General features: G+C 60.2%; 1 protein-coding gene across 1 annotated transcript; it reads left to right on the forward strand.

Annotated features, from left to right (window-relative positions):
- The first annotated feature begins 619 nt into the window (after window positions 1–619).
- On the forward strand, window positions 620–20,092 carry SEZ6L (seizure related 6 homolog like). Its single transcript, XM_062009807.1, has 17 exons — window positions 620–693; window positions 3,652–4,461; window positions 4,636–4,769; window positions 9,922–10,114; window positions 10,666–10,851; window positions 11,560–11,725; window positions 12,526–12,692; window positions 13,636–13,830; window positions 13,936–14,074; window positions 16,117–16,313; window positions 17,557–17,751; window positions 17,843–18,034; window positions 18,236–18,430; window positions 18,977–19,009; window positions 19,160–19,274; window positions 19,554–19,656; window positions 19,966–20,092. The coding sequence occupies exons 1-17, from the start codon at window positions 684–686 to the stop codon at window positions 19,993–19,995; spliced, it is 3,060 nt and encodes a 1,019-aa protein (XP_061865791.1). The 5' UTR covers window positions 620–683; the 3' UTR covers window positions 19,996–20,092.
- Window positions 20,093–20,766: the final 674 nt, after the last annotated feature.

Raw genomic sequence — 20,766 nt, forward strand, 5'->3', positions numbered from 1 at the left:
GCTCAGCTGGGTGAGAGGCTGGTGTCCTGCCAGCACACGGGTCAGTGCTGGGTCTGGGTGAGGGGAGGCACTTGGGCAGCCCCTGCCCAGCCTGTCCTGCAGCCTCTCATCACCCCAGCCCAGGGGCTCCCACGCAGCACGGCACCCGCATCCTGCAGAGGAGTGAGCGCTTCCTGGCAGCTAAGTATAAACCGTGGGGGAGTGCAAGCTGGTTGGAGACGTCCTCCCCAGAGCTGAGCTTCCTTCCTCGCTGCTTACACGCCGGTATCCAGGCGGATCCCAGAATAGACCTGAAGACGAGCTGTCGTTTTGCATTAAGGTCACTCGTGCTCCAAGCTGTGCCGGCCGTTGGTGTCCCAGCCGCGGTGCAGAGCGCAGTGCCCCTGCTGCTGTGCCGTGCCCAGGGGCTGCTCACGGAGGCTTTCGTGGGTTTGGAGAAGCCTTTCCAGCCTCAAACCGCCTGCAGAGTGCTCCCGATCAGGATACGAGATAAAGCCCTTGTACATCTCGATAGCGTTTACTTCCTCTGGAGCTGGTTTAGCAGATTAGATCAAGGTCAAATGTGATCATTTCCCTTCCACCAGCTCAGTGGCTCCAGATCAATTGCTTGTGCAGAACAGGATGGATTTTGGCTGCCAGGAAGGGTCCTGCTCCACCTGCCCTGGCCTCCAGCTGAGCATCCCATGGGGCTGGGTGAGTGGTGGGGAGCGTGGGGTGATACTAAACAGCTTCATCCTGTGCTGGGAGTGGGTAGCAGACAGTGAGAGCCTGGCTATGAGCACACCCCAAGCAACCATCCCATGCTGACATTTCCTGCCTGCTGCTACCATAATGGTTTTGCTAAAGCAACTTGGAGAAAATCCACAGAATTGATAAGGGCACAGTGTTTTATTTAGCACTGATGTGGCATTCGGTGTCTGAGCTGCATCTCTGTGCTCCTGGGAGGGGAGAGGGGCTGCAGAGCTTCCAGCTGTATGAGCCACGATATGATTACAAACCTCACCTCTCACCACAATTGCCCTGTAGTCCTGGGAGGTTGGGAGAACCTGTCTGCATTCAGATGGTGTGGAATGTATCTTGCCAAAGCCTACCCTCATCCTAGCATCAAATACAGAAGCATCCTTCCTTAAGGGTGAGGGTACTCAGTTCTGCTGCTGCTCTTTGCTTTTCCTAAATCCCCCCTCACCCCAGAGAGTCTGTGGGACAGGCAAACTTACCTCTGCACACAGTGACATCCCCTTCATGTGCAGAGGCTCTGCCCCCCATTGGGGAGGAGGCATGTGGGGGGCACATCCCAGGGATGTGCTGGAGCCCCTGCTCCACTTTGGGGGTGGCAATGCAATCTGGAGCTAAGATCATGAATCACTTCTCTTTCTGGTATCATGGAATATGCCCTTATTAATCACCAATGCCAGGGCCCCCTCATGCCCCCATCTCCCCCCTCCAGCCTTGCTGCGTTCGCTGCCCTGAAATACACCACTGCCCTTTACAAACGGAGGCATGTTAAATACCTCATTACAGAGTCTCTGTACAGAGTGTTTTATTTCATGCTTTGTTAAGGACAGAATCGTTTAAATGCATCCTGGCAAAGAATCTAATAAGAAATTAGTCAACTTTCTGAAAGCATAAAATATGGTTTAACAGCAACATCCATTAAGAATTAGAGTTCACATGATAAATAACCCAGGGACGCTCTTTTGCTGCTCCTGGTAACACACTGGCTTTAAGGACAGGGGTTCCTGTGGGACAACTTGACTGTCCCACTGTCAGACAGTGTTCTACCATGTCCCACCTGTCCCCAAGCCCCCTCCTGGGGCTGTGACACCTTCTTGTCCAACAGCCCCATCTTCTCCCATAGTGGAGAACCTGTTTTGCTGCAGAGCACTAAAACCTCTGAGCTGAGCCGTGGCAGTGGGAGAGCTGGCACCAGGCAGCCGCTACACAAGAGCCCTGCAAAACTTGTCAGTGAGGGAGAGCTGATGCTGGCACTGCCTTGGGGACCAATTCCTCCTGTCATCCCATGGCAAGATGCCCATGGAAGCCAGGATCAGCCCAGAGACAGAGGACAGAAAGGGAGGCAAAGACCCTCAGAAATGAGCAGAGAGTGTAGGGGCCCCCTGGCCACCCCCCAGCAGCAGGGACACTGAGGCGCAGCCTCCCTGGGAGGAGCTGTGGGAGATTGTTCAGAGCTGACACAAGTCAGTGGTTGCAAATGACATGTGTGAAATGTCTCCTAATGTGCTGAGGGAATTGGCTAATGAATGTGCTGAACCACTGCTAATTAAAGAACTAATTTATTAAGTCACAGGGTACATAAGGGGTGAGGCTGGGAAGCCCTCAGGGACTGGCCTGGGGCTGCTCTGAGAGCAGAAGCTTGGGGTGGGCATGGCTATGGGCATGGCTGCACCAGGGAGCTGGGCCAAGGACCAACCCAGGTACCAGCAGGCCTGGCAGGGGCTGTGCAGGAGCGAGGAGCACGAGCAGCATCACAAGCAGCCGCCCTCTACAGTCACCTGCAACTTCCTTCTCCATCAGTAGCCCTCCATGCAAAATACTCGGGCAGGGTGGGAAGTGTGGCTGAGAGCAGTGTTCTATGCCCAGGTGAAACAGGAGGAGCTCAGGGAAGGAGGAGCAAAGCCAGGTGAGCTCATCGGTGCTCCATCGCTTCCCCATCCTCTGCCCAAGCCTGTGCCGGCGCTCAGGCATTTGGCTGCAAAGACGTGACAGACTCTGAGGGAACTGTCGTCCCCTGCAGCAGCCACCCAGCACCGGCCCAGGGGCTCAGGCTGTGCATCCTGGAGCTCCTTTCTTCCTTCTCATTCCGGTCCTACCTTAATCAGCAGCATTAGAAACACGAAGTATCGAGTTAAAGTCAACGCAAGATCCTGTGTTTGGGGGACTGGGCTCCAAACCCTCCCAGGGGAGCTGAGGGGGCTGCGATGACAGCGTTTGAGGACCGCACGTTCAGCACCTTCCCTGGCAACTGCTGTTTCCATGGAAAACGTTGACTCTGCCTCCCAGAGCTTTCTGTGGCATGGCCCAGCCAGCCTCAGTGCTGCTGGTGAATAAAGCCGTGTCACACGGTGACAGCCCCTGTTCGGTGCTCCTTCTACTGCTCTTTCCTGCCCGTGTGTTGCTTTGCCCAACAGAAGGTCAGCGCCTGCCTGGGGTGAAGCCCCTCGCAGAGCGAGTGATGCTTTGCCACGGGAGGTGGAGGACGATGGTTAATCGGTGTCTGGTCCCTGCCGGGCAGCAGCCTGAGGAAGACAATGGGAAGGAGCCGCAGCCTGACCCGGCGCTTTGGAACAGCCACAGTTGCTGGTGACAACTGCAAAGAGAAAAGGGCTTTTCACAGAGACCAAGCCAGAGCAACACGCTCAGCAGGAGCGACTGAACCCCCCTGACCTCTAGATAAAGAGACAGAATAGCAGCTCTGAAATGGTGAGATAAGGCCACTGAGTTTCAGCAGAAACACAGCTTCCAGGGAATCAGCGCAAGCTCGTTACTGCTTCCCCATAACGAGCCCATTTGGGGCAGCGGCAGGCACTCAATCAGCTGCGGCTCCCAGGGGGCTGATTTCGTGCCACTGCCACAGCTAGAATTCCATGCCCAGAATTGCCAAAGTGACACTTTTCTCCATCTTTCTTGCAGATGGCAGATCAGGGGCAGCACTGGTCCCAGCCAGCCCAGACCCTCTCACTGTGGATGAGCCGATGGACAAGACAGTTGGCAGAGCCGGAGAGCTCGGGCACACCACGGGTTCATCTGGCAGAGCCGGGGAGATTGGGCACACCATGGGTTCAGCTGGCAGAGCCAGGGAGATTGGGCACACCACGGGCTCAGCTGGTAGAGCTGGGGAGCTCAGGCATGCCACTGCCCTCAACCTGCTGCCAGCCGCCGAGGACGGCACCGCGCCGGCATTGGAGGAAACAACGCTGCTGGTGCAGAGCCACGTCCTGCCAGTGCCCACCACTGCCCCCGCCACTGATGCAAAACAAACTTTCCATGTTAAGAAAAAGCCACATACGTTAAAGCAAGTAAATACGCCAAGGAAGCATCTGAGGCCCAAGCCCACCGTGGCAGGACCCCCCGGGGCTGCCCCCCTGACCGTCTCACTGGGCACCGGGCTCCCCACCACTTCCCAAGAGCCGTACACACCATCAGAAGCAGCAACCGTGGCGTGGGACATGGAGCAGAACTCCCCTGAGCTGCCCTGGGGAGGTCAGGCCACCACCAGCCAGCCTGTGCTGCAGATCTCCCCATCCACGCTGCCACCGGCCGTGCCTCGTCCCTTCCCCGGCACCACGGGCGAAGCTCCCACCGCGGCTCCCACCGACGCCACCGGGAGCTGGATGAGCGCTGCAGAGAGAGAGGCACATGGCTCAGTGTCAGAAGAGAGCCAGGAAACCACCACATCCACCATCATCACCACCACTGTCATAACCACGGAGCCCACCCCGGGTAAGCAGCACGGGGCCAGGGAGCAGCAGGGGGGGCACTGCCCAGGGTTTGTGGGGCTGCTTAAAACCAGTGGGATCAGCCCCTGGAGCAGGGGCCTGGGTGCTGGGGTTAGGGCAGCGGGAGCTTTGGGATGAGCTGTTCCCCTGGGCAGTCACTGACACAGCTTTTCCTCAGTCCTCTGCAGCATGAGCTTCCACGACCCCGAGGGCTACATCGACTCCACGGACTATCCCCCGCTGCCCCGGCACAGCTACCTGGAGTGTACCTACAACGTCACCGTCTACACGGGCTACGGCGTCGAGCTGCAGGTGAGAGGCATGTTGGCTGGGGGGAGCATCATGGCCTGGCCCCGCTGCTCTGCAGTGGCAAGTGATGCCAAGCACCCACAGCTTTGAGCACGGCTGCCCCAGGCACCTGCACTTGCTAAGAAGCCCCTTCCCAGGCAAAAAGGTTGATTTTTCCCAGGCCAATGTGCTAGATCAGCTCTCCCTGAAATACCAGAGGCTGGGAGCAGGATAGGGGCCTTGACACGCTTCCAACCCCGTCAGTCCACAGTCTCCACGCTCTGGTGTGCAATCCTTCCTTGTTCTTGCAGTGTTCCCCATGTCACCATTTGCATGCAATTAAAATCCATTAACTTTTAATCCTTCTAGTTAAGAATGTGCATTTGAAGCAGCAAACTACCGCTAGTTCCCGCCGTCCCTCCACGGGCACATGCCAGGGGCTGACCTCTGTGCACAATGGGAGGGAGCCCCATGGGCAGGGAGCCCTGGGAGCTGCCAGCACAGGGATGTGTGGCCTTGCAGACACTTCTCCACAGCAGCAACTGTCTCCCCAAATCCACAGGGTGCTGAAGAGAGGCCGCTCCGCTGTTGGTTCGCCTCTATCCGTAATCCATCGGGTGACACCGCTCCTGACCCCGCTCCATTGTGAGCTGAGGTTTTAATGGAGCATTAAATTAGCCTCTCCACCCCCCCCCCGAGCTTTGCATTTCACTTTGCTGATGCTTCTGAGCATTTCAGACGAATTAAATCACAACAGCAGGTCGGCGCTGCCTGAGCACGGCCGCATCTGGAGTGGCTGAGCACACGCCGTGTGGCCTGGGCTGGTTCCCGTGGGCAGACAGACAGGGCTGAGCCACCCAGCTGGATGGGCACTGGCTGGAGCTGAGGAGGATGAGCCTTGGGGCTGCAGGCAGCAGTGCTGAGCACCCCAGAGCTGCTGCCTGCAGCTGAGCGCAGCAAAGCCTGTGCCCCAGGGTGGGCAGCAGCTGTGCAGAGACTGCCAAGGAGAGGAGGGGGCTGCCAATTCCAGCCCTGCCCCGCCGCTCCCCCCCAGCTGCTTCTGGGCCCCTCTGCATGTGCCCAGGAACAGAACTGATGTGCTCCAACATGGCAGCGAGTGCCTGACCCACGCTGCAGGCACTGAGCTCTGCAGAAGCCTTTTTAACCATTTAGGCAGCAGCAGTGATGTGATTTATGTGCCAAGGAAGCAAGGAATAGCACTCATGGCAAGCGAGCAACAGGTTTATCCCCTCTCTCTAGCTCGTGCAAAGGACATCCCACAGGACACACGCTGATGGAGAAGGCAGATGTGGTGCAGAAACACTGCCCGTGTCTGCACTAAACCCAGCTGCAAAGCAAGCCCACCCTGGTGCAGGAAGCTCTGGTCCCATGGATGAGGCTTCCCCCTGCTGCCACGAACGGACTCTGCCGTAAGGACCCGTGTCCAGCCGCTCCCGCTGAGCTGCAGGAGCAGCAGCCAGGGGAGCTGGAGCCGGGGCTGTCCCTGCACAGGCTGCTGCTGGCAGTGGGGAAACACCTGGCTGTCCCATCACAGCCAGTCCCAGACCCAGGGCTGTCCCTGCACAGGCTGCTGCAGGCAGTGGGGAAACACCCGGCTGTCCCATCACAGCCAGTCCCCACACACCCCAGACCCAGCAGCGTCCTGGCCCCTCGCCCCAGGACAGGGGAAATAGGGCATGGCACAGCACAAGGACCAGTAATCAGGAGCTATCACCATCCCCCACCTCCCCTCCCAGAAGCCAGGACATGCAGCAGTGCACAGGGACAGCGTAGGGCCCAGGGACTAGCCCAGCACCGTGACTCAGTTTCCCTACCTGTAAACCAAGCACATGGCCTCGTTCTGTGCTGCACTGCAGCTGGTAGTCTGGTGGCAGTCCCAAATCTGTGGTGTTTCCTACCAGCAGAGCTGGGGCTGGCAGGGAGGACTGGCACTGGAAGAGGTGGCTCACAGGTCCAGGAAGCAGAGTAAGGGGTGGCACAATAAGCTGAGGGATGGTGGGTACCAGTGCTCATCCACCATGTGCCAGCCTTCCTGGGAGCAATGCCCATGGCAGGCAGGACAGCCAATACCTCCCTGCTGCTTCTTCTCCTTGGCACTGACTGTCTCCCTTCTATTGCTTTTTAATCATTTCCCGTGTCCAAGGGCTGAGTCTTCATTGGCTCCGAGGCTGATCACAGAGGGCAGGAGTAACACAGTGCAACTTCCTCAGCTGCCTCACCCTGATGGGGATAATTGGTTAACATTTAAGTGATTTGGGTTTAATTCACATCTCCTGTAATGGAGATGGACAGGGGAGACCTTGTTGGGGGAGAAGTGGGGCTGAGTGCTCCTGCCAGGATGGTGTGATTGCAGAAGTGATCCACGGGAGATTCCTCTTTGACGTGGGTTTGCTGTGGCTGAGCTTTGGAGCCAGATCTGCTCAGGAGGAGCCAGGCTGGGCAGGCACTGCATTGCTCTGCAGTGGCATAGCCTGGAGAGCTGGGTTGGACAGGCTCTGTGTGGAGCCTGGCCCATCAGGAGAGCTGCTCGGTCTCAGCGGGTCCTGCTGGAGGCTGGACCTGAGGAAAGATGTCCCAGAGAGTGTGGGGCAAGGTCTCCCCCCAGGATTCAGCATGTGTCATGAAGAACACAGAGCAACTGATGGTCAAGTGCTGCCTCAGCTCTGTGGATCTTGTTAAAGGCATCTGCAGGAGAAAAGAGGAGCCTTGGGACAGGAATGTGCTGACTTGGCATGGGAGGAGGGGGTCACCCACACAGGGACCTTGGGAGAGCCCATGGAGCTCCCTCTCAGCATCCTGGGGAGGGCTGTGCCTGCCCTGGGCTGTCCCATGCCCCAGGCTGCACAGCTGCAGCCCCAGAAGCTGCAGAGCCACCAGCCCTCCCAGTGCTTACTTACACCACCTTGACTCTTAAGATTCTTGAATCTTCTTGGCAGGAAATAGAATTTCCCTGGAGAGATTTTTGTAGTGGGTGAGCGAGGCTGGCAGCCTGAACCAAGGATCCCTCCTGTCTTCCCAACAGACTCTTTAGGAGCTGACACTGGTGCAGCCTTGGTAAAGCAAGAGCTGGTGCTGCCCAGCCCCTGGCAGGAGCATACACAGATGGTCCCTCTCACAGGGCTGATGGTCCCTGGCACGAGGCCACCGCCGGCTGCTCTGGGACCAGCTCCTCTGAGGAGCTCTGGCACCAGCACTGGCACCGGGTGCTTTGCCATGACACCTCTGCTCCAGGCTCCTCCCAGCTTGGTTTACAGAAGGGGGAGGCTGATTCAGAGCCCCCACCCCACAGCACCCTGCAAAGGGCTGGAGAGATGCTGCAACATTGAGCAGCTCCTCTGAAACCCCTTCCCAGCAGCAGAGCTGGGGAGGCAGAGCAGAGCGGCTCAGCTGCAATCAGCAGCTCAGGGAGCACCCCAGAACATTTCTCTTTCTAATTCGCTGGAGTGACTCGGTGCCAGAGAGTGTGTTTGATGCCCATCGTCACCAGAGGAAGCTAGCTGGGGAGCAGGTTTGTCTTAGAGTGATTTCAGAACAAAGTGTATTAGAAACACCCTGGAAATGTCTTTGCAGTGGTTCAGACCCAGTCTGAGGAGCAAAACCCCATCCCAGGGGGAGCTAGGGAAAGCCATTAGTGTTGTATGTAGCCCTCAGCATCCCTGGACCCCGGCACTCCAAATCACTCATCCCCAGTCACAATTAGTTCATCCCCTGCATTTACAATCAAATTTGAGCCATCCCACCAGACACACTGTGTGCACGTTGTGCTGGGAAGAAGCACTTTCAGCACACAACCTGGGGCAGGAGAAATGCCCCAGGGCAGGAGAAATGCCCCAGGGCAGGCTGGGGAGTGGGGCACACACTCGCTCTGTGCTCCCAGCACACTGTGCAGCGCCCGTGGGAACTGAGGGCTGCTTGTCCCTGCAGTGAGGGACAGAGACTCTCTGCAGTGACCCAGCACCCTGCTGCAAAATAAGGCAAAATCAGCTCCTCCTGGGGTTAAAAGTGTGGCTGGGTGAAGCCAGGCAGCTCTGACCCAGCCTGGGGTGGCTCAGCCCAGCCCCACAGCAGGGCTTTTCCCAGGCTTACGGACCTTTGGGGCAGACAGGGTCAGAGTCATTTCTCCTGAGGGTAACTCGCTCCCTCACGCAGAGGCTGGAGGATGCCAAGCACTGTGGGTGGCTCTGTGTGCACCACCAGCAGCCCTGGGCACCAGGCATGTCCCTGCCTCGTGTGCAGGGTGAGGGAGACGGGCAGGGCTGTGACAACAAACCCTTCCAGTCACAACAGCAGCGGGAGCGCTCGCAATCACAGGCTGAGGCTGTGGGGTGATGCTAAATATAGAGCCCTGGTCCTCACACATTTAAGGAAACAAATGATCTGATGAGCATCTTTCTGCTGAAGTGTGAGCCCATTTATTAAGCTAAATCGACGTGAAATGCAAATGTGAAGTTACTTTTCAGCTATTTCCAAATAATAATTAAAGCCTTTTGGGACTACTCATTAGAGGCATTTGCTGGGTGACTCCCCATCCACTCCTGGGTGTGGATGGGGGATCCTGGGGAGGATCCCTGGTGCATGGGGTGGATGGTGAGCACTGAGCCCCACAGAAGTGCCCTGGTTTGGTTGCAGATCTGTGCCTGACAGCACAGCCCCAGCTGGGACTGATGAGCCCAGGTCATGGCCACGCTGATGGCTGCTCCCAGGGATGACAAGGGTGGAGTTGGGGCCCACCACTACCCTGACCTGGGACTCACAGTGTCCCTCCACCTTCCTCCTGCCTCACCCTCACTGCCTCTACCAGCCTGTCCAGATCCCCATTTGCAGCAGGGAAGTAGATGCCAGTCAGCTCAGGAGCACTCAACTCTGAAACAGGTCTCAAGTGAGCAGTTGCAGCTGCTGGCACCCGCAGTTCTGGGGAGGCAGAAGGTCTTGGCTGTCATGGGAGTCTCCTGGGCTCATGCATGGCACAAACTGCTGCATTGCCACCAGACACGCTGATCTCAGCCCCAGCGAGCTGCCAGTGCTCAGAGCAGGGCAGAGGGAAGGCTGTGGTGATGCCACGCTCTGCAGTGGGCTGGGACGTGTCTGCTGACCCAGCCCCCCATGAGGCCCCTGCTCTGCCCCCAGCAGCTGATGGGTCTCTGCTCCCCCCCAGGTGAAGAGCGTGAACCTGTCTGACGGGGAGGTGCTGTCCATCCGCGGCGTGGACGGCGATGCTCTCGTGGTGTTGGCCAACCAGACGCTGCTGGTGGAGGGACAGGTCATCCGCAGCCCCACCAACACCATCTCCGTCTACTTCCGCACCTTCCAGGACGAGGTGGTGGGGACCTTCCAGCTGCACTACCAGGGTGGGTGTCTCTCGGCCGTGGACACACCAGGAGGGGCAGGATGGGGCTCAGCCCCCTGGGCTGCAGCGGTGAGAGGATGCCAGGCTCTGCCCCAGCAACAGCCAGGCTCCCGCTGCCCTGTGTGCCCATGCTCAGGGCATCAGCTGGGTCTGGGGCGAGCAGCAGCCTGTGCCGTGCCCTGGGCAGAGGGTTTGAGGGGCAGCAACACCCCAGGCCCCAGCACTGGCTATGCTCCTCACACCCGCCTTGCCCCGTTCTGTCCCCGTGCAGCAGCTCTTCCTGCTCAGACTCAGACTGTGGGTCTATTTTTCTCTTGAGAAGCTGTAAAAAATAGATGAGTTCAGGCAAATTCTTTCGAAAATAGAAAGTAGGTCTGGGCAAGAGCAGTAACAGGTGGAGAAGCTGCCAGCAGCGTGGTGCTGTGTCAGGGCTCTGTGGCAGCAGGGTCTGCCTGTGGGCACATCCAGCACGTCCTCAGCACTCCCCCCTCGACTGCAGGGTGGCTGGGAGCAAACAAGCCCTGAGCTCTGAAACGTGTGTGCCTCTTCCAGTGTTTATGCTGAGCTGCAGCTTTCCTCGGAGGCCTGACTTTGGAGATGTCACCGTGATGGATTTGCACTCGGGTGGAATTGCACATTTCCACTGTCACCTGGGCTACGAGCTGCAGGGCCCCCGGGTGCTCACGTGCATCAACGCATCGAGGCCGCACTGGAGCAGCCCCGAGCCGATCTGCTCAGGTACACACCCCGCCAGCCCCAGAGCTGAGCAAAGCTGGGATCCCCAAAGGGAAAAGCTGAGAGTTGCTTTGTGCATGAGCTGAATGTGGCTGTGGGAGTGAGTGAGAGCAATGTCTGGCCCCAAACACGGCGCAGCCCGAGCTACTGTGGGTCTGCACGCCGGGGGCAGCAGAGTTCCTGAATTAGGCAGGGAAAGCAGGTTACAGAGTTCAGGTGTGTGTGAGATGTGTGTGTACCTCAGCCAGAGTCAAGCCAGGCTGGGCAAGAGGTTCCCACACTAAAAGCTGCTGCAAGGAGCTGGGCAGGCATCAGCACGTTGGTGTGCAGAAGCCCTGGGTGCAGAGGCCAGCCCCTGGCCTCTGCCTGCCCCGTGCCCTCTGCCTGCCCCACACCCTCTGCCTGCCCCTGCCCTCTGCCTGCCCTGTGCCCTCTGCCTGCCCATGCCCTCTGCCTGCCCCCTGCCCTCTGCCTGCCCCTGCCCTCTGCCTGCCCCATGCCCTCTGCCTGCCCTGCCCTCTGCCTGCCCCCTGCCCTCTGCCTGCCCCTGCCCTCTGCCTGCCCCCTGCCCTCTGCCTGCCCCATGCCCTCTGCCTGCCCCTGCCCTCTGCCTGCCCCATGCCCTCTGCCTGCCCCATGCCCTCTGCCTGCCCCTGCCCTCTGCCTGCCCCGTGCCCTGCCCGGCTCAGCGGGGCTGTGCTCTGTCGGCAGCGCCCTGCGGAGGGACCGTCCACAATGCCACCATCGGCCGCGTGCTCTCGCCCAGCTACAGCGGGAACCAGTCCAGCAGCATGTACTGTGTGTGGGCCATTGGGGCTCCCCCGGGACAGAAGCTGCACCTGCACTTTGAGAAGCTGCTGCTGACCGAGAAGGACAGGTGAGGCTCCCCAGGCTGCTACTGGAGCTCTGTGCTGGGCCCCTGTGTCCCGAGAGCTCTGCCTCAGGGTGAGGAGTGGGTGCTTTGCTGGGTACTACATATACTAAAGCTTGGAAGCTGGTCCCAGCTCCTCCACCTCTCACCTCCTGCCCTCCCAGTCCTGGTAGGCAGCATCAACCTGAGCTTGGGGTGCAGCACGGAGGAGGCTGCCAGCCAGAGGGTGGTGGGGACAGGGGCAGAGAAGGGTCTCAGTGCAGAAGAGGAAGTTCCTGATTTAGGTATTCAAGCACTCAGGAGGCAAGATGGGTCTTGGAGCAAAAAGATCTACAAGAGGAAGGCACAGAGCACCAGCCCCTGCTGTCCTGTGGCCTTGCTCTTCATGCCAGGGCAGCTTGCTGGCCTCCTGGTCCCCCTGGCTGTGAGGTGATGCAGTGTGCTGTGTCACACCTCTCCTCTCGTCCCTCAAATACCCAGAGCCCAGCACTGCTCATTGCCACAGCACAAGAAGCTGCAAGCCCCTGGCCATCAGCCTCTGTTACACAGAGCACAAGCTCACAAATGCTGGTGTTTAAACAGCATTAGCATTCAGTCTGGTAACAGGCAGGAAAGCAGGTTTATGGCTTGCAGTAAAAATCAAAGAATCAAGCCCCTGTTTATGATACAGTAAAAGAACCTTCTCTGGGCTGAAGTTCTGTCTGCAGGATTTCTCTAAAACACAGGAGCAGTGGAGGGAGGGCGCTGGGGGAGGGAGCAGGGACACGTCTCCCCTGTGACGTGCCGTGTGCCACCCTCCCGTGCAGGATGGTGGTGTACAGCGGGGACACCAACCAGTCTGCCGTGCTGTACGACTCGCTGCGTGCCACCAGCGTGCCCTTCGAGGGCGTCATCAGTGACGGAGCCTCCATCAGGATCGACTTCCTGGCAGAGGAGCCCACAGCCGCCACAGCTTTCAACATACGCTTCGAAGGTGAGGTGTTCCCACTCCTGCACCCCTGGGAGCAGCAGGATGGCCCCAGCCAACGCTCCTGGGCCTCGGGATGTGCAGGCAATTAGCAGAGCTGTGGCCACAGGAAGGGTCTCGGCTGCCGCTGGCACTGGCAGACCCAGCCCTCTGCTGTGCTGCTCTCCTCACGTCACTGTAGGCACACAGGGCAGCCCAAAACTCGTAGCTGTGGGGAATAGCTAGCAAGAAACAGGAAAAGAAATCATAAAATCCCATATACTCCAACAGAAAGGTTCACTGGTGAGCTGTGTGTCCATGGGACACGTCCCCTGTGCCTGCCCCAGCAGCAGGTGCCGTGTCCACGATGGGCCCCCTCCAAACTTGGGCTGCAAAGGTCATCAATGCCCTGGGAATCACAGCCTGTGGTGGCCATCACCATCAAAGACCCAGTCTGTCCTCTTCCCTCAGTCCCCATAGCATGGCACTGTCCTGGCTCCGCTCACCTGGCTGCCATCCTCCAGTCCCACCAGCTCCTTCAGGGAGCAGCAAGGATGAGACATGGGACAGGGCCTGGGTGGCTCACACAGATTTGCTTGTTGTCATTTAAGTGCATCCTGCTGCTGGGATCAGTCACCAAGAGCCTCACACCTCTGAGCAAGCTCAGTGATGCACAGTAACCCCAGGGGAGGTTGCTCAGCAAATGCAGCAACTGGCAACACAGCAAGTGCGTTACTGACGCTGGTACACAGTGGAAGTGGGGTTTGGTTAAGCCTGGACAGCTCAGGACACATAAACTGTTGTTAACCCTAATTGCCTGTGAAATACACCATGGAAGGGGCCATCCCTGCACAGCAGGGCTGGAGGGATGGGTTTCTACCTGGGAATGGGGCAAGGAGCAGGGGAAGGCAGCGTTCTCCCCAGCTCTGTGCCCCTAATGAGGGCTAATGGGGGGGTGGTTGTCTTCCAGCCTTTGAGCGGGGCCACTGCTACGAGCCCTACATCCAGAACGGGAACTTCACCACCTCTGACCCCACCTACAACCTGGGCACCACGGTGGAGTTCACGTGTGACCCCGGGCACTCCCTGGAGCAGGGCCCGGCCGTCATCGAGTGCGTCAACATGCGGGACCCGTACTGGAACGACACGGAGCCGCTGTGCCGAGGTCAGTCCCTGCACCAGGGGCGATGCTGAGCATCCCTGGGCACCCTCCCGAGCCCTGAGCCCTGTGCCCTGAGCCCTGAGCCCAGCCTCCCTCTCGCTCCCACAGCCATGTGTGGCGGGGAGCTGACGGCCGTGGCGGGGGTGATCCTGTCCCCCAACTGGCCGGAGCCCTATGCGGAGGGGGAGGACTGCATCTGGAGGATCCACGTCGGAGAGGAGAAGAGGCTCTTCCTGGACATCCAGCTGTGAGTAGCCAAGACCTTGGTGCTGCCCTGACACAGCTTGGGAAGCTGCTGCTCAGCCAGAGCTGGCTGCACCGTCCAGGCACAGGCAGGGACGGCAGCACAGGGGGGTGCAGGATTCAGTGCCAGGCTGGGAGCCCTTGGCACGGTAAAGCTGCTGATGCAAAGGGAATCCTGGATCTCCTTTGAGCTGTGCTGGGTTTGCAAGATGAGGGCATGTTTCAAGTAGGGGCTCAGAGTCATCAGGGTTTTAAAGCTTTGTCTCCAGCTCCCGGTGCAGCTCTCGCGGCGTTGTGGGTGCTTGGGCAGAGCAGAGCTGGAGGCCAAGCGATTTGAAGTCATCAGACATAAATGTCACTGAGAAAATCATGTTTGACAGAAAGCAGAGATTTACTACAAATGTCAGGTTGCCATGGGGATTAGCTGGGTGCCTTCCAAGAACATCCTTAATAAAACGTTTCGGGATCTGCTCAGGCATCTCCAAACAAGGCTGAATTAGAGGGGCTGGTGTGCAGGGCAGGGACTGAGCATGTGCTGGGTCCACAGGTGCTGTGCACGCACAGCAGGATGGATCCTGCCCGTGTGCACGAGTCCAGGCTTCGGTAGGAAAGTTGCCTCAGCCTCAGACCTGCTGGAGGCTCGTCCCGCGGGAGCAGGGGCATCGTGGAAGGGATGGGGATCCATGGGGAAGGGGAGGAGGTGGTGTCCCTGCCCCAGCGCCTGCCTGGCAGCAGCGTGCTGGGTGCTGGCTGCGCTCCTCTGCACCCGGGAGCCTCGGTGGCGGTCGGTCCATCCCGGCTGTCAGCACGGAGTGCGCACGGGGGGCTGGGGGGCTGCGGGGGCGGCCGGGCAGGGGCTGGCACCGCGCCGCTGCATCCCCGCCACGCGCATCCATCACCCGCCCTTCGCCCCGGAGCGAGGAGGGAGGACGGAGCCCCTGGTGCGCCCCTCGCCCCGCTGCTGCAGCCGCGCCGGACGGAGCCTGCTGCTGGTCCTGCTCGCCAGCGACCCCCGGCTCCAGGCGCGAGCCTGGGCTCCCGTCGCCATCCGCGGGCCACCACCGCTCCCTGCTGGCCACCACGGCTCCCTGCTGGCCACCACCGCTCTCTGCTGGCCACCATGGCTCCCTGCTGGCCACCACCGCTCTCTGCTAGCCACCATCGCTCTGTGCTGGCCACCACCGCTCCCTGCTGGCCACCACCGCTCCCTGCTGGCCACCACCGCTCTCTGCTGGCCACCATTGCTCTCTGCTGGCCACCACCGCTCCCTACTGGCCACCACCGCTCTGTGCTGGCCACCATCGCTCCCTGCTGGCCACCACCGCTCTCTGCTGGCCACCATCGCTCCCTGCTGGCCACCACCGCTCCCTACTGGCCACCATCTCTCTGTGCTGGCCATCACCACTCCCTGCTGGCCACCATCACTCCCTACTGGCCACCACCACTCCCTGCTGGCCACCATCGCTCTGTGCTGGCCACCATCACTCCCTACTGGCCACCATTGCTCCGTGCTGGCCACCGCCACCAGCTGCTTCCCACGGCCCAGCCCACGCTCCCGGCGCCGCGTGTGGAGACCCCCAGGGGTGGGCCCGGGCTCGGGGCTCCATCCGCCCGCATTGCAGGGGCTGGTCCCAGCCTTTGCCCGGTGGTCCCGGCCTTTTCCAGCCCGTGGCAGGGTGCAGTGGGGGGCTTCAGGCCCTTTGGGGCAGTGGGAGGGCTCACTCCCCCCGAGCCACCCGACGCTCTCAGCATGAGGATGGAGCCGGGGTGAGATATGGGGTTGCCATTTGAAAACCAGCACTGGTGACCCACTTGGGACAGGCCAGTGGCACAGGGCTTGCCCGGTCTGCCTGGGGACAGGGACAGGGATGGGACAGGGATGAAGATGGGATAGGGTCGGGGATTGGACAGGGATGGGGATGGGACAGGGATGGAGACAGGACAGGAGGCAGTGCCAGGGCACACACTCACCCTGGAGCCCCACGCTGCTGTGTGCTGCCTGGGCTTCGTGCCCGAGCTGCTCTCTAACCAAGCTCTCCTTTCCAGCCTGAACCTCACCAACAGCGACATCCTCACCATTTACGACGGGGACGAGCTCACCGCGCACATCCTGGGGCAGTACGTGGGCAGCAGCGGCCCTCAGAAGCTCTACTCCTCCAGCCCTGACCTCACCATCCAGTTCCACTCAGACCCTGCCGGGCTCATCTTTGGGAAGGGACAAGGATTCATCATGAACTACATAGGTAGGGAGAGCAGGGTGCTGGGTACATCCCCTGCCCTGTCACTGCGGTGCAGGTGGGGACTGTGATGTGCAGCCGGACCAGACTGTGCTGGTGCTGGGTTGGGAAGTGGGGAGAAGTGCTGTGACCCCAGCACTGCCCTCCACACCCCATCCAGGGCCTGCAGGAACTCCCAGCCCCACTGCAGGTCTCTGGGTCAGCCAGTTCTGGGATGTCCCCATACATCTGCCCTCTTCCAGGCTCATTCTGCAGAAGGGCAGCAGCATTTATGGTCCCCGTTAGCACTTGCCTGGCCCAGTGCAACTGCAGAGCAGAACAGGGAGAGAAAACCTGCAGGAAAAAAAGGGGTGTAGGGTCTACATGCACACACAGAGTCAGGCACAAAGATAATGGCACTGAGACACTACAGCAAGTTGTCCTCCTAGGAAAGGTCACTGAAGCCAGTCCCTGGATGGGCTTCTGAGATGGATGTTCCCAGTTCACTGCTCCCTGCTCCAGAGAGGCTCAGGCTGCATCTGGAGATGTCTGTGCACGTTGTCCTTCCGTGCAGCCACGTCTGCCAGACTGGGGCTGCTGATGCCCAGGGAAGGGACAAGGACTGGGAAGGACATTCCCTCCCTATGGCAGCCTGCCCTCCCTCTGCCTGCCTCTCCCCCTGCCTGCCTTCCCCTGGCAGACTTCTTCCAAGCATGTTTTCTTGCCTCTGCTGACAGTCCCAGTCACGACAAACAGAGCAAGCTGCAATGCAGATCACCTGTGAGGCTGCAGGTCCCTCCTCAGTGCACTGCAGCACAGGCGGCTGGGCTCAGCCACGGGCACGGCGCTTGGCAGGCACAGGCACGGGCACGTGGTGAGCAGGGCAGGAAGCTCTGGACAGAGCAAACCAGCCGTGCTGTGACCACAGTGTCTGCAGCCAGCGCTCAGCCTGCTGCTCCCAAGTTGCTCTTTCTATCCTGACCTCAGCACAGGCACTGTCCTGTTTCCATCAGCACAGCCCTCCACCTGCTTTTAAGGTCAGAGGAGGACTCCTGGGAAGGATTCAGAGAGCCCCCCTTCCCCACTGCTGCCCTGCTGCCCTTTCCCTCTGCCCAGGGGATGCCACCCACAGACCAGGCTGCTGTGCCCGTTGCAGTGCCTGGGGCTGGAGGGCACAGGCACTAGGTGGAGGGCTGGGAGCCCACGTGCAGCAGCCCCAGGGAGGGCTGTGCCACGGGTGGGTGACGGCCAGTGTCTGTCTGGGCTGCAGAGGTGTCCCGCAACGACTCCTGCTCCGACCTGCCCGAGATCCAGAACGGCTGGAAGACCACATCACACACGGAGCTGGTGAGAGGGGCCAAGATCACCTACCAGTGTGACCCCGGCTACGACATCGTGGGGAGCGACACCCTCACGTGCCAGTGGGACCTGAGCTGGAGCAGCGACCCCCCCTTCTGCGAAAAGAGTGAGTGTCCCGAGCCGCTGCTGCCGTGCCCGTCGCCTCCCCCTGCCCCGCGGCGCCCGGGGACCCCGCTCAGACGGCCTCTTGTCCCCAGTCATGTACTGCACGGACCCAGGGGAGGTGGAGCACTCGACCCGCCTCATCTCCGACCCGGTGCTGCTGGTGGGCACCACCATCCAGTACACGTGCAACCCCGGCTTCGTGCTGGAGGGCAGCTCCCTGCTCACCTGCTACAGCCGCGAGACCGGGACGCCCATCTGGACCTCGCGGCTCCCGCACTGTGTCTGTAAGTCCGGGCGGCTCCTCCTGCTGCCCCTTGGCTCACCCTGCTCGGGGCTCGGGACAGGCTCGGGCTGGTGCAGAGCTGTGGGCTCCCTGAAAGCGGGATGGGGTGACATCCTGGGGGCATCCCCCCTGCCTGCCAGGCTCCTTCTGTCCCTCGGCAGCCCCAGCCCTGGGGCTCACCCCGGGACCTCTTCCCTTTCAGCCGAGGAGTCGCTGGCCTGTGACAATCCAGGACTGCCAGAAAACGGCTACCAAATCCTCTACAAGCGCCTCTACTTGCCAGGAGAGTCCCTGACCTTCATGTGCTACGAGGGCTTTGAACTCATGGGGGAGGTTACCATCAAGTGCATCCTGGGGCAGCCGTCCCACTGGAGCGGACCCCTGCCCATCTGCAAAGGTAACGGCAGGGGGGGCTGTGGGGGGCCACGGGGACAGGCAGCACCTCTGTCCCCAGCCCAGCACAGCCTGGGGACCTCTGCTGCAGGCTCACACTGCTGGGGGGTGCCTGGCCACTCACTTGCTCTTCTTGCGTTGCCTGCCGTGGTGGTTTGCCCAGGCTCCTCGGGCACTGCTGGCACGGGGCAGCTCAGCCACAGAAATGCTCTGGGCACTGCTCTCAGCAAGGGCTGGGCGCAGTCTGGACACGGGACAATCTGCCCATTGCCACTGAGCTGCAGGGATGAATCGTTCTTGATTACTCCCTAATGAGAGTAAGGGGAGGCTCTCTGGAGGATACCACCTCCTCGGGCAGAGCCCCCCTGCCAGTGCCTCGCTCACCCAGGCCACTCAGCCCCTGCACTCCGTCACAGACACTGAGACCTGCAGCATGGTTTGGGATCCAGTGGGGCACAGGGACCCCGAGCCTGGGCTGGCCGTGCAGCCACAGCTGCCAGCACCCAGTCAGACCCAGTCACGCACCAGTAACTCTCCGTTTCTCTTCCAGTGAATCAAGACAGCTTTGAACATGCTCTGGAAGGTAAGTGACAAGCATTTGATGGCTGAGCCCTGTGTGGGGCCCTCGGCCAGAGCCTGTGTGGAGCCCAGGAGGAGGGAGGGGAGAAGCAGAGGCAGAGAGGGGATCACAAGGTGCTTTCAAATGCTGACATAATAGATCTTGTCCTTTTAGTAGCAGAAGCTGCTGCAGAGACGTCACTTGAGGGGGGAAATATGGCCTTAGCCATATTCATCCCAGTGCTGATCATCTCCTTGCTGCTGGGAGGAGCATACATCTATCTCACAAGGTGGGACGTGCAGTGGGGCTGAGGGCAGAGCCCCATGGGGATACAGCCAGGGCTGGCTCAGCACCACTGTGCCCTCAACAGCCACATGGCCTGGGCATGGTCCTGAAGAGCTGGGCACTGAGCTGCTGCTCTGGGCATGGTCCTGGGGAGCTGGGCACTGAGCTGCTGCTCTGGGTCGCTGGTGGGAAGCTGGGATGGGGGGACATGGGAGGAGGGGGCTGGTTGTGCTCTGCTCTCAGGTGGTCCTGTGCAGCCCACTGACTGGCATCTCCCTCGCAGGTGTCGGTACTACTCCAGCCTCCGCCTGCCCCTCATGTACTCCCACCCCTACAGCCAGATCACAGTAGAAACCGAGTTTGACAACCCGATTTATGAGACAGGGGTGAGTCCTGCTGCGCCCCTTCCTCCCTGGGGACTGTGTGACAGGGAAGTGAGGGGTTCTGCCGGGCCTGCAGCAGTAGGAGCCCATCCATCCCGCTGCTGGAGCGCTGAGCACCGGGGCCAGATGCTCCATCCCCTGGGTCGCTCCTGGGGCTGGGTGGGCTCTGCAGGCAGGAGGAGGCAGAAGGGCTGCAGGTTCTGGAGGGAGGAGGGAGAAGAAGGACACCCAGGGCCTCTTTTGCCATGCAGGCGTGGGGAGCTGATCCTGAAGTACAGCTGCTGCCCTCAACTGGCTTTTCCTTGTTTGCAGGAAACAAGAGAATACGAGGTGTCGATATAAGGACAGCGGTAAGAGAGTCTCCGGCTGCCAACTTAATGTGCTCTCATAGAACTTCCTCAGTAACTAATCCAGAGACCACGTGGAGTTTGGTTGGACCCCCCGGCCCTGCTGTTGTCTTTCCTTTTGCCTCTTTGTTGAAGATTTTACTGTTTTTTCTTCACTGTATTTATTCTATTTAAACTGCAATAGGTGTTCTGCAGAGCCCTGGGCGCAGGCAGCAGCGGGAGCCGGGGCAGAGCCAGGGCACAGGGGCGCCCGCCGTGCCCCCCTGGCACTGCCCACACACACACAGGGGGACTTTTGCGGTTCTGATGTTGTTAAAAATTAAAACAGTCTCCGTTGCAAGCGCCTGAGGTTGATTGCTGGGAGCTGAGGCAGGCGCAGGGACTGCCGCAGGGTCCCCGTGCTCAGGAGAGCTGTGGCCGGTGCCCGGGGGCAGGGGCTGCCTGGCACACACCAGCTCCGCCTTGCTCTGGAGAGGCAGCCAGCCAGGACTCACAGCTCTGCAGAGAAGCATTTCCAGTGACCCCCCAGCAGCCCAGTGCCCAGGAGCCGTGGGGGACCCCCCTGGGCCCCAGGAGCAGAGCGGCCGATGCCCATTTGCTCACAGCAGTTGTTCCTCTGTGGTGTGACATTTGCCATGACCCTGGCCAGCACAGCACAGCCCCCATTGTCTCCCCTTGTCCCCAGAGGCATCTCAGGGTAAGCAGGACAGGCTGGGCACACTGTGGGGCTCCAGGAGGGTCCACTGCCCACCCCAGCGTGTGGCAC

Source organism: Colius striatus, chromosome 17, assembly GCF_028858725.1.
Source record: "Colius striatus isolate bColStr4 chromosome 17, bColStr4.1.hap1, whole genome shotgun sequence".
NCBI classification, from domain to species: domain Eukaryota; kingdom Metazoa; phylum Chordata; class Aves; order Coliiformes; family Coliidae; genus Colius; species Colius striatus.